This window comes from Perca fluviatilis, chromosome 11 (genome assembly GCF_010015445.1).
Source record: "Perca fluviatilis chromosome 11, GENO_Pfluv_1.0, whole genome shotgun sequence".
Taxonomy (NCBI): Eukaryota; Metazoa; Chordata; class Actinopteri; order Perciformes; family Percidae; genus Perca; species Perca fluviatilis.
The window spans coordinates 33,470,869-33,484,130 of NC_053122.1; the positions used below are offsets into that span (position 1 = coordinate 33,470,869).

At 39.8% G+C, this 13,262-nt stretch overlaps 2 protein-coding genes across 3 annotated transcripts in view; both read left to right on the forward strand.

The window, feature by feature from the left end:
• hs2st1a (heparan sulfate 2-O-sulfotransferase 1a) overlaps positions 1-2,749 on the forward strand; it is a 39,416-nt gene extending 36,667 nt beyond the window's left edge. For both annotated transcript variants that reach the window (XM_039815452.1, XM_039815451.1), the window contains one exon: positions 739-2,749. In XM_039815452.1, the coding sequence (XP_039671386.1) occupies positions 739-962 (224 nt within the window). In that variant the 3' untranslated portion in view covers positions 963-2,749. The remainder of the gene's footprint in view (positions 1-738) is intronic.
• A 3,718-nt stretch (positions 2,750-6,467) lies between these two features.
• The window catches only part of pkn2a (protein kinase N2a), a 38,089-nt gene continuing 31,294 nt past the window's right edge, over positions 6,468-13,262 (forward strand). The window contains exon 1 of the mRNA XM_039814669.1: positions 6,468-6,718. Coding sequence (XP_039670603.1) covers positions 6,698-6,718 — 21 coding nt within the window. The 5' untranslated portion in view covers positions 6,468-6,697. The remainder of the gene's footprint in view (positions 6,719-13,262) is intronic.

Sequence of the window (13,262 nt, forward strand, 5' to 3'; positions counted from 1 at the left end):
AATAATGGAGAGCAGAGAAAAAATTAAATCTGACAATGATATAGATGTGCCATTACTCAAATATGATGTTCATCATTTTTAGCGGCAGATACACCCAAGTAATCAAGTTAATCAGGTATTTACTTAATGAATTTGAATTTAAATGATGTCTGAGTCTCTGTGTCAAAAGGCATGCAGTGTCTTTCCTTACCCCGAACAAAAACTACAGAATAAAACCCAGATCTTTGTATTCTGACTCGTGCCTAGCTGAGGCATAGCTAATATTACTCAAATTTTGTAAAATTAGTAAAAGAAAAAGGAAAAAAAAAAGGCCTAAAAAGAAATATAGGACACATCAGACGGGTTTAAAAGCTGCAGCATATGTCCACACTAATCATTTCAGGCATTTAGGGAAATACACGTACTTGCTTTCTTACTGAGAGGTAGATTAAACGTTTGATACGTTTGAGTGAAGTTATTTCGCTCGCAGATTCTATACATGGATATGGCTTTAAGCCTGAAACACTGCCTATAATACATGTAATGTCAGTTATGAAGACACTTTGCATGGCATGACAAAGTGTGTCGTGACAAAGGGCTCCAGGTTAAGTTGTGACATGTGGATGGCAGTTTTAAGTTGCCTGTAAAGAGTGCCAATGGATTTTTGAAATCCACTAACAAAAGAAAACACAACCTACTTCAACCCCTTCACCAAAACAAACTAAAACTGCCGTAATGCCTGCTCTCCTTTCTTCACAGGGAAGAAATCCCACCTGAGGAAGACCAGCGAGAAGAAGCCGCCCACAAAGGAGTCAATCGCCAAGCTGCAGCAGTCGGCCATCTGGAAGATGGAGAACGAGTTCTACGAATTTGCACTGGAGCAGTTCCAGTTTGTCCGCGCACATGCCGTCAGAGAAAAGGACGGGGAGCTCTACTTGCTGGCACAAAACTTCTTTTACGAAAAAATCTACCCCAAAAACTGAAGAGGCGACATGTCCACAGAAGAAGGGTTGGAGAGAGGACACATTCAGTTGGTACATGCTCGATGTTGCAGTCTGAGATGATGAAGAAGAGAGAGGGAGAGTGGGACTAATAGACTGCAGATGACTGTGCGGCTGCTTTGTACGTGTGATTGAGAACATAACGTGGAGCTGCAGATGAAATCCGCCTCTACTGAGGGCTCTGTTACACGCGTCTGTGGCAGCCAACTGGACAAGGACTTTGTGTTTCGTCAGCAGGTTGTGTTCCCGGCAGCCCTACCCCCCCCACCCTGACCCCGCCAGGCCTCCACTCCCCTTCACTTCCATGTCAAAGGTCTTCTGCGCAGAGGGCCTCTGCCGACACATGCCCGGAGACGGCCTGTCCAGCAACTGGTCACCGGTCCTCCACTCCTGATTGGCTTCACTGTTATCTCCGATCCAGGAAAAAAGAACATTTTCATCGGCTCTGTGCTGTTTAGTTGTGTTTGGTTGTATTTTAACTCTTTACTATGGTTGTCTTTTTGTATGTAAAGGCGGTGACATTTTTCATGGTGACACGACATCCCCCATGCCCTCACCACTACTACTAACTTAAGGAGATTTTAAGTGTAAGAAACTGACTACTGTGCTGTATTAATTGGACTTGAATGAGAACTTTTGAGGTTTTTACGTAATAAAAATCCTGTGACCACGGACTGTTTACTGGGACAAGTGCACATGTTTTATACTGTACTTGATGTGTTGGATGTAAACATGCAGCTTTGCCCGGAGGCTTTTCCTCCCTAACGAAGAAACCCGTGAGAATACCGAAGTGTGTAAAAGAACACTAAGGTGAAGATGCTGCTGCTGTAAATATTTACTACTTTTTCAGTGCGATTCATTCACAGACAGATTTTCTACATTGTAAAATTAACCCATTTATACTGTTAACACCCTTTTTAAAGTTGCAGTATGTGTATATCAGTTTGTACATTTCTTTCAACTCTTTCATTTCACTTTTTAGTCTATTTTTGTTGTTTCATTTTCTTTTTATCGTAGACCCAGTTAGACATGGGTGTTCACTGTTCACTACACTAATATGTTGTACACTACATGTAATATGTCTGGAATATGCAGACATTTAGGGAAATGCGTTCATTCTGCTTTCTTGGCCAGAGGTCTCTTAATATCAGTCCCTTAGATATAAGGCAACAACCAGCAGCAAGGTTACCTTGGCTTCTTGTCATCTAGTCTTGAATTGCCAGACCTATCTCCACAGCGCTTCTTGTCATCTAACTTTGCAAGAAAGAGAATATGCCCATTTCCCCAAAATGTCAAATGTTTTTATCCGCAGTTCTCCACATAAAAGATGGTGGAGAGGTTGGTAATAACTGTGCTACTTTGCTTGTGTAGTTGTCATCTATCGTTTTCTTGACCGTTGGGTTTATTTTGGTTCTCATGGCCTTTTATTTGCCGATTAAAATTCTTGCCTACCCTTCATTAATTGCTAACTAACAGGTTTAAAGTGACATAATGTTGCCCCTTCAACTAATTAACCTGGAAGAGCTGCACAGACTGTTTCCACTGGTATACGGCCACATTGCAATTCCTGAGGTATTTAAACCTACAGATGAATAGCTACTCATTATTAACGGAGGACATACGGTAGTTTGCCACTCAGTTTTTGTGTGCCTTCTCTACACCCAGCTCCCCCGGTGTTGCGGCTTTGTCAGAAGCAACATAAAAACAACATGGCTGTTTTAATCTTTTCTTTGCCAAATGAAATACACAGAAAAATATGTTTTAAACTACCAGAGCTGCATGTGTGTTCTTTCATTTAATATAATATAAATGATTGTCCATCATCATCATCATCATCATCCTCATCATCAGGTACAACAGAGCAGGGAGTGGTGAAGACAGATAAAGCTGCTGGCCGCTGGGAAAAAGGGAAAGCTGGATTATTTCCGGGCTGGTATCCTGCAGAGGGAGATAAAGAGCTGCCAGGTCTGCTCCTGCCTCCAACTGGGTGTGTGTTTATCCATTTTAACATGCTTTCCATCTCCTCCTAGAGTACTTTTTCAGTGTTTTATATGGTTGTAATTATACTTTTAACAATTTCTTATAAAAGCACAGAAGGTGTCATGCCAACCCGAATGTATACATTCAACGTTTTCTCTTGTTGTGGAAGTCACTATCTAGCTGCTGAAAACAATTGAGAGCGCTAAAATCCAGTAGGAGCATGGTTATGTGAAGTAAGAGGAGTCCGCAGAGGACAGCGAAAGTGTATGTGACCAAGTGCTGCCACTCGGTGTTACTCATCCCTGCTGTCAGATAATCCCTGGACAGTCATCAACTATTGGACTCATCCCCATTAATCTCAGATAGTTTTCCAGTTACAGCTTTCTGGTTTTGGCCCTGTGACCCAGATAAACAGGGAGTTGTTCAGTAAGGCAGAAGCAGTAGAAGCTGTTTTAAGAACTTCCAACAAGGTTATTGAACTTTTTTTTTGCCATTTTTTTTGTGCTTTAGAACCTTTTTTCCCCAAATATTTTAAGGCATTTGTGCATTGTTTATGTAGAGAGAAAAGGGAGAGAGAGGGGAAGGCCTGCAGCAAAGGGCCCTGGGTCAGAGTCAAACATATCAGACACAAATCATCATTCCAGAGAGAGTATTTTTATTTAATTTTGTCTGGAAGAGACATTTAAGTATGTTTCTGTCATTTTAGCCTTAATTAGATAGTACAGTGCAGTGGAGAGCTCACAAAAAAATGAGCACAGAGGGTATTATGCAACAAAAGTCCCCAGCTGGTGTTGCACAAATTCTGAAACATATATAAATTTCAGCTATGCTACTATATACTGTATAGTATATGTATTGGCAAACACCTATCACAATAAAGTATATGGGGCAGCGCCTGGGTAGCTCACCTGGTAGAGCGCGCTCGCCCATGTATAGAGGTAGACACATGGGCCGTGGGTTTGACTCTGACCTGTGGCCCTTTGCTGCATGTCGCTCCCCCTCTCTCTCTCCCCCTTCATGTTTTCAGTTATCCTATACAAATAAAGGCCTAAAAATGCCCAACAAAATAAATAAATAAAGTATATGATTAAAGTATGAAAACGTGCAATGGCAACATATGGCTGAAATTCCTTATTAGGTCACAGAATCTGATGGGTCACAGGATTTGGTGTAACACCAGACTTTAAACAGAAACATGGTCAGGGTCCCAGGCACCTAGGCCTCTTTATGCATTATAAAATTCTCAGGTTTGTACAACCTTGTGGGGCAAGACCTTATACCTGCCTGCCCAATAACATTTGGTCGTCGTCCCATTAATCAGAGCAAAAATCATCATTTTTATTATGGGTGATAACACGCCCACAGATCAGTAAAGTGTTCATTCAACTGTAGAAACAAGAGCTGGAGTAACAGCTGGAGAAAGGCGGAACGTGTATCTTTCTGACAGATTTATTAACCCGATGGTACAGAAACGGCATTACACCATATCCCCAGTCTTTCCTCCCACACCAAACACTGTAGCCATTACATGTGGGTTGTGGATATTGCCGATAAACCATATTGACATGAAAGACAAAACCATCATGTCCTGTCTAAAGCACCTGTCCTCAGTCAGCCTCTGGAGAGTGTCACTGTTGAGGGGTTTTAACAGGAGCGCATAATTCAAAAGTCTACCCAACAAGGCCTCTGCCATTTTTATTATGTGGACAATGCTCCGTTTATGAGTGAGGAACCTGTGTTCTCGTCCACACCAATAAATATTTGAGACATAAGCACCGAGAGTGCCCAGTGTCTGAGACATATGGCTTGTGATGACTGTGTCCCTGAAGGTTATGTAATGCAGCAGTAAGTCTTTTCACCGAGGTGTGACATGTCATGCACCGGCCCAGAGAAGAGTTCAGTGTTTGTCCTGTGGTTTCTTCATAGCAGCTCCTCCTCATCTCTCTGGCTTGGCAACTCAAAAGTAAACTGTGACTCTTACCGTATTTAATTTAGCAGCTTTTGTTTGCACTGCAGCTCTGGTTGTCAGCATAGTTTGTGCAGGGTCTGCATGATCCTTTCAAATTTGAATAATAGTTTGATGATCAATATTAAATAGGGGTCTTATTTAGGTTTTTCAGTTTTCTGAAAAGTAACTACACTTACTCAAACAAAGTACTTCATTGCAATTTCGAGACTTGTACTTTATTTGAGTATATAGCATTTCTTTTTTTGTGCTACATAATACGTCTACAATACTTCACTACCTTTCACAGGGAAATATTGTACTTTCTACAGTTACCTGACAGTTATCAATAGTTGGTACTTTGCATATTAAGATTTGCATTGTTATAAAATAAAATCTCCAACAGTTAGCAGTTAAAGTTATATCCAACTTGACCAACTGTATAATGTCTCCATGTATGGGAGACCAACGTCAAGTATATTTTGCTGATGTATACTTATACTTAAGTAAAAAGTGAAAAACCTGGTTACTACTCCCACCATCACTGCTGCCTGGAGCCATTCAGCATAACAAGTACTTTTACATGTGACACTGCACTGCTACAGTAATATAGCAGCAAAATATAAAATATTAATTAATAGCATTTTAATGTCTTATTTGTTCATTTATTTCTCTATATATTTGTTTTTATATTTTTAAATATATATATTTATTTATTGCATTTAAATTATTTTTCTGTATATTTTTTTATATAATGTCATTTATTTATTTTTATCCCTTTACCTCTTTTTTCGCCAGTTGAATGACAGCTTGGCCTTTGAGGGACTAGCAAAAGCAATAGAAAAAGGAAAAACAATTTATTAAAAAATGTGGCATTATATACAAAATAAAAGAATAAAGAAAATATACAGAAAAGAATTGAGTATTCTATATGCAATAAATACATACATATATATATATTTAAAAGTAGCCTATATAAATAAACAGAAACAGAAATAAATAATAACAAATAAATGTGAAAATAAATTAATTATTCTTTCATTACAGTATATTTTTGGTTTTTATAGTTCCACATTTATTTATTCTTTTATTTTTATATTTCCAAATTGTTATATTTACTTATGCATTCTTTTATTTATTCCTCTTTATATTTTTGCATTCGTTTCCTTTTTTTTTATGGCACTTATAGCTCCATACAGTGATACCTCTGTACTTCTACCTGCAAAATTATAGCAGGACTTTCACTTGAGATGGCACAAATCTAAGAAGTTAGGACTTTCTACCTATAATAGAGGATTTAATTTGTCTGAGCATTTATTTTAAACATATTTTAACCACCGTAATCTGAGATAGGCCTACATGTTTTTCCATGTTTGTGGTTGGTTTAACCCAGGATGGTTTAAGGTTGTATTAGCATGAGGTAAGGCAAGTCTATATGAAGCAGCCCAACAGCAGCAGCAGCAGCACTACTCCAGCTCCTCTGGGCGGACTCTTCCACTCTAAACCACCGCCTCTTTCTCCAACTGCACTGGGACAGATTTATGCTTCAGTTTTTTTTTTTAATTTATGAACACCCGTCCACCCTGCAGCACCCCTCTAGGACGGCGTGACCGCGTCAATGAAGTGTGAAGACGACATGGGTAGCCCCGTGTACCCGAGATGACCGATGATTTGGTCCAAATAATCACTTCTTTTTGTCGCCAGAGAGGGAAACTTAAAACAAGGCTTGTTTTTGGAGTTCCACCTCCCCTCCTCTCTCCCCGTAGGATTTGATTCAAAGGCGAAAACCAAGATGGCCGCCGACTCCGTGCAGGTAGGAAAAGTTGACAACTGTTGCGAAAAGTGCGCAAACGTGCTCCAGAGGCTAAACTAGAAGTTTAGCAAACAGTTTTGTTTCATTAAAGTTGATTTGCTGTGAGGTGGTAGTGTTGTATTTAAGTTAAGGGCCTCTGCTAGATCTCAAAGGGTTGTCTGTGAATTATCCATGGATTGAGGCCTGGGAAACAATTATCCAAAGTAACGTTAATTTATCCCGGAATATCCAAGTTTTAAACCGGTGATTTTGTGCGGAAGCTGCTATGATAATACATTTTACGACCGTTTTTTCCAAAAGTTTTAACTCTAGTGTTGCTGTAGTTCAAGTCTTACTAACGTTAACTAACGTTAACAGCTCTGAAACGTTAAATTAACCTGCGTTACTTTTGGAAAATAAACAGTGTCCTCCTTGTATTCATATACCGGTAACGACATATGTTTATCCGTAACCTAAATCCAGTTAAAGTTGTTCCATCTTTGGGAAAAGGGAAAGTGTTCCCTAACCCTGCTGGTTTGCTTGACGTAAAGTCTTTTTTTGTTTTTTCTTCAAACACGTAAACGTTACAGACCGGATGAACTCAAAACACCAGCAATATAAAAGAAGTCAGAAAATGTCTTTCCCAACATGCAAATGCACATTTTTATATTTTCAAGAGGTAAGTTAACGTTACGTGTCTGTAAGCACTACAGTCACGTCTTATTATTCTCTATAGAATGATAAGACATGACTTATAAGTCATGACCCACTTTTTTTATTGACAAAATGCAATGTACAAAGATACAGGTAGACAACTTTAGCACACATAGATCACATGGGGGGGTGTAGTATGTAGGAGCTATAGTTTCCAAAAGCTTAACACGTTTTTGTTGTTTAACAAACTGAGTGACTTGAGTAAAGAATTCACTTCTATGAGAGAAGGGAAAATAAATAGGTAATGAATATTGTAGGGCTGTGCTCGATTGAAGAAATTCTCAGTCGACTAACACTCATTCAATTGTATCGACTAATCGATGAGTTGATTTAATCGACAGATCTGTAAATCTGAGATTCTCCGCAAAGAGTCATGCAAAAGCACCACTTTAATTCTTGTGTTTACCAGAGATGTGCTCGTACGTTTCTTGGAAATAAGTCATTCAGCATGAAAAAAAGCATAAAACATGACTAATCGACTAAAGACTAAAGTTGACTAAGACCAAAACGACCAATTAGTCGACTAAGAGGGAGCAGCCCTAGAATATTGGATATTCAAGAGCGCCATTATCTTGATGGTCCTAGAAACAGATCATATATAAGGTAAGGTTAAATGGGTAGACAGAGTTAGTGGGTTTAAAAAAAAAAAAGTAAGGCTACAGTCATGGCTCACTGATTTAATGTGGTTTCACTTGAGTGACGTCAGACTTGAAATAAGTCTTTCTGACAAAAGCATTGTCCAAGACCTACAACTCATCCACAACTTTATCTAATCGCCTTTGAAGTGCAGTCAAGCGTTAGCTTTAGCAATATCCCCCCCAAATCTGTATTCATGTCAAAGCCAAGGCTAGTCTGATTACTCAAACACTGTTATTATTCATCTTTACAGGGAGTATTGGAGGACAATTGTTACAGCAGATAACAAAGCTAACGCTTGTGGGAAGTTACATTTTAAATGTTTCTTATTAATTTGATTACTGAGGCGACATGTGGTGATGACATGTCAGTGATGCCTTTTTATTGAACCAGTTTAATCACGAAATGGCTTATTATACCTAGCTTTTACATTTATTTCATTTACTTACTGTTTGCTTAAATGCTTTATCAGTGACATGCATGGATCACCCAGTTTGTTGAACAATATTTTCTTTCGTGGGTTTATAAAATTGAATGGTCACAGCAGCCCATATTAAACTGAGTCTGAAAACAGTAAGCTGATTGCAAAACATCTGCAGGCTAGACCAGCTGTTTCCTCTCGAGTATGAGAACATACATGGATAAAGATGTCCTATATTTGTGATCTCATCACCGTATTGGTTAGGTTTATAATTCAGCCAATCAATATGCCAGGCTAGGTGATGGATGACCATGGACGGTTGACATCACATTGCATATTGCAAAACTCTTAAGTCGGTGTTAGGACAGTTAGGATTATGTTTGTTGCCAATGACCGATGAGAAACGTCAATAACGCAAGCCCAACCCTATGCTGTATTCCTAAATGAGATCATAGTGCATTTAGTTTATTTGGGCTTAAAAGAGACCATCTGGAAGACATGCTTTCTCTATTAAAAGATGTATCAATAGCTGAGGTCGACCAAGCCAGCTAAACTTTAACATATATCACTGTGGTGGTTTATATGGGGTGGAACCAGATCTACTCAGCAGAGCAACAGGTGCTTAACTGCAGTTTATCGCTCGTTCTGTTTGTGATAATGCAGCGCCACTTTTCTGCACCCAGAATAAATCTACTGTCTGTCCCCCGCTCAGAAATTACCATTAACATTGACCTGAAGTGCAAGACATTACCTACACTTTCACTTGACATGGGATATGTCTAAGGCTTGTGTGAAGGCTGCGTTTGTAGGATCTGCATTTATTAGCCTGTGTTGCTATTTCTGGTGGCAGTAGAGCACCAGGCTGTGGCCATGACTTTGCGGCCAGCTGTGGGGTAAGACGGCCTGGTGTCAGGTTGTAGGTTGAGATAGGCCTCATGCAGAAATGGCAAGGGCTTGGCGTTTTAAGCATGAGCCTGGATGGTGGCCTCAACTTTTCCATTGTCCTATTGTGTGAATGGAGTTCTTGTTGTTGGACTCGGAGCTTTCAGGCTTAAAGAGCAAGTTAACCTGCTTACACTTGAGGCTCAGACCTAATGTTTGCTTTTACTTCACAGTTTCCTTTCATGTTTTCGGCACTAAAAGGGTTCTTTAACAAGTTCAACAAGTGTAGGTAACACTTGCCTTGTAAGAATGCTATCAACAGTTTTATGATTTCTTTTAACACATTTTCTAGCTATAGCTATACATTTTATTGTTTTTGTTTTGTGGGGATGAACAGTCCCTATTTTATCCATCTATTAAATTAAGCACCTCTTTCATTTTTTGTAATGTTGAACAAAACCTGTTGCTTATAGGTTTTAGACAGGTCTTTCCATTTGTTGAGCCTTGAACATTTCACAGAGCACCTAGCAGAGCTAGCTGACAAGAGCAAGTTCCCTCCATCCATAACAAACTGTATGCATTGGGCTATAAGTGGAAACATTTGCTTACAATTCCTGCATCACTCGTTTTTGAACCTAATAAGTCTCGAGTTCTCAGTGCGGCGTCATGCTCCTGACAAGGCAATACATTTAAGCAGCAAGAAATGATAAGGGCCATCAGGTAAAAGAGCAACTAAAGGAAGCGTTGCAATTACAGCGAAACAAGAGGTGAAACCAATCCTGCAAATGAGCTCCTGCTATCTTTTTTTGGATATAGTTTCTTAGTTTGATCTCAAATTAAAATCTCAGACCTCGTGGGTCTACTTGCTGATTTATTTCCACCTTATCTGATCGGCCTTTCGTGCATTTCCTTGCATTGTTGCGCACTGAAATAAGCCCTTTAGGGTGTCCTCATGCTGTCCTCATACCGCGTTGGGCAAACACAGCTACAGTGCAAACAAGTTATGCAGGGCAGTTAGCTGAAGAAGAAAGCCACTTTCCGCCCCCCCCCCCCTCCCACTATTCTTCCACTTCCAAGAGTTGTGACCTCCATTTTACCTATGAGTCATCAAGGAGCCTCTGGACCAGTCCAGGATATGTGCAATCTATACTTTCCCCTGAAGTGAGCACCTATAGTGGAAAGAGGGGGGGGGGGGGCTGGCTATGTGTGAGCCCATGGAAAACCCTCATTGTACCCAATTATGATTTTCTTTACCAACTTAAATCTGTCAATCAGAATTAGAGTCACCTGTATGGCTGAGGCACCCAGATCCTGGCACAACTTGTCTTATGATGATCAATTGAGTTAGTAGATGACGGCCTAAATCTGGGGACCCCTAGGGGTCCTTGAAGGGGGTTCCAGGGGGGTCCCCAGTAAAAAGGGATCATCATTTATTTTCACTATAATTACATCCATAAGTAACATAATGACAGGATTTATGTGACTATTTTGGACATGGGTCTCATACGCATCTAAAAGCAAAAATCCCTGACATCTGCGCCAAGATGTCATCAAATGGGGATCCGTGGTCTAATTTGTGTCAGTTTAGGGGTCCTTGACGTGGAAAACGTTTGGGAACCACTGGCCTAAATGATAGCCACTAAATATGATGGCTTTTTGAAGTGTGAAATATGGATGTGGTCTGTGTTTGAGGAAATTAAACATTGTGGGGAACTGTAGCATGGATAGAAGACAATACAGCCTAAACGGTGCTTTACTGACTTGTGTCTTTCAGTGACAACCTTGCGAGGTTAATTCCTAATTAGCTCTTGTGTTTTTAAAACGCTTTGCTCTCCCAATAAATAAAAGGCATCATCAAACTTCACCGTCATCTACACTGAGACTTGGAACACCACTCTTTACTGTGTTTTGAACCTTCTTACAGTTGTGGGGATGTCGTTTCACAGCTTCTCCTCCACCACCACTCAAGTTGCTTTCCAGGGGTGGGGGAGGCCACAATGGACAGCCAGTGTTATGTTTTTAACTTGGGTTAATTTTAGACCCATTCGTCTCCCTGGAGTGAGATTATGTCCCATTCTGGGCTGCTCTGACCTCACAGAGTTAGAAGCTAAGAGGGATTTGGCTGTCGCTGCTCAGACGGTTTATCTTTATCTTCCCTGTTGATGTCAGTGTCTGTGTGAGAACGAGAAAGAGGGAGCAGAATGAGAGCGCTGCTAGAAAATCGGATACTAGCGGAGTGAATGAGTGTGGCTTTGGACGGAGCTTCTGCCAGCTATCGTGTAGCCTAACCTTTGTGACAGAAGATAATATTTCTCCTAACAGAACTGGAGTGGAGTTCATGTAATGATAGTTAGTGGTGGTCAGCAGAACATGCGAGGGCGGTTTGGTTTAACCGATCTAGAAATGGAGTTGGCCGAAACCGAGGTTCAGGTATGGCAGAAAGTTAAGCCTGGAGGTTTTGTCTTGTTGACTTGATCTGTCCTTTCACCATCAGTTTCACCTTTAAACAGTAGCCCACTAAATTGAGGCAGATGAATTGCATTACGCCTAAATGTTACGGAGTGTTTTGTTTGACTGCTTTCTTTTATAGTAGTAAGTAAGTCATGATGAACGCAACAAGACGCAGATCCCGTGGTAGTCACAGAGTGGTGATGTGCTGTTTTTAACATCTCATTATGCCCTCATTTTATGAATGGTAGGAGTTAAACTCTGGCACGATTTCAGAGGCTTTTCAGAGGGCAGCGAGTCCTGGTTGACCTTTTACATTTGGGTTGGTTCGGTTACCTGGAGTCGCATACAGAGTTTGATTTGAGCACTTTACACTGATGATTTTCCCCAAACTTCCAAAGGTCACAGATGTTGAATAGAAATGTGTATGCATAGCTAATTGAGCAATTATTAGTATCAAAGGGAGGTCAGGCTTTAAATTTGAGTTTGCAATTTGTCCGGTTTGTGCTCTGATGACTCATAGGTTGAAATGTTGTGGTTTCATTGTTGTAACCATGTAATGCAATTAAAAGGTTTATACTGTCTCAACAACAAAATTTAAAATTAGAAGAGCCAAACCTAGACTGATGAGCTGTGTAAGGAAATGGAATAAACTGGTTAGTCACATTCCTGAGATAATCCCAGACGTATTCCATAGGGGTGGGAATCACCAGAGGCCCCACGATACGATATTATCACGATACAAATGTCACGATACGATATTATTCCGATTTTAAACATATTGCGATATTCTCTGCTATATTGCAATTCATTACCTTTTTTCCAACTTCAAATTATGTCCCCAAAGCAAAACTTTGTCAGCATCTGTTTTGTCTAAAGAAAAAAAAAATGTCTCTGGTTTGTTCATCTCATTTCAGTTTTCCATCCAGAGGACTGAAAAAACTTATTATTCTAGGATCAAAAGGTTATATTGTCATGCAATTTATATAATAAAAGATCGATACTTGGCATCTGTGTATCGATACAGTATACAGAAAATATCGAGATACTATGCTGTATCGATTCCCCCCCCACCCCTAAAATTTCACAATTCGATATCGACTTTTAGGTTCACAATTTGATTCAAAATCAATTTTCAATTCAAAAGCGATTCTCGATTGAAAAAAAACGATTCACAGTATTTAAATGTAGTTACTTTTCCCATGTGATTGCAGCAGTCATACAATTCAATTATTTATTTTTTTTGATTTTAGGAATTCTATGAATCAATTTTGAGTCGGTAGATTTTTTTGCACACCCCTATAGTATTCCATGCCTTGCCTTACCGCTGTATCCTAGGGATAGACCGATTATCGGCCCTGGCCAATTATCGGGCTGTTTTTTGGCAGTTTGCAGATTATCTGTAGCTGTGTTTTTGCCTGATAACCGATAAAGTTAATTAACTAAAATATGCGCTACTTTGGC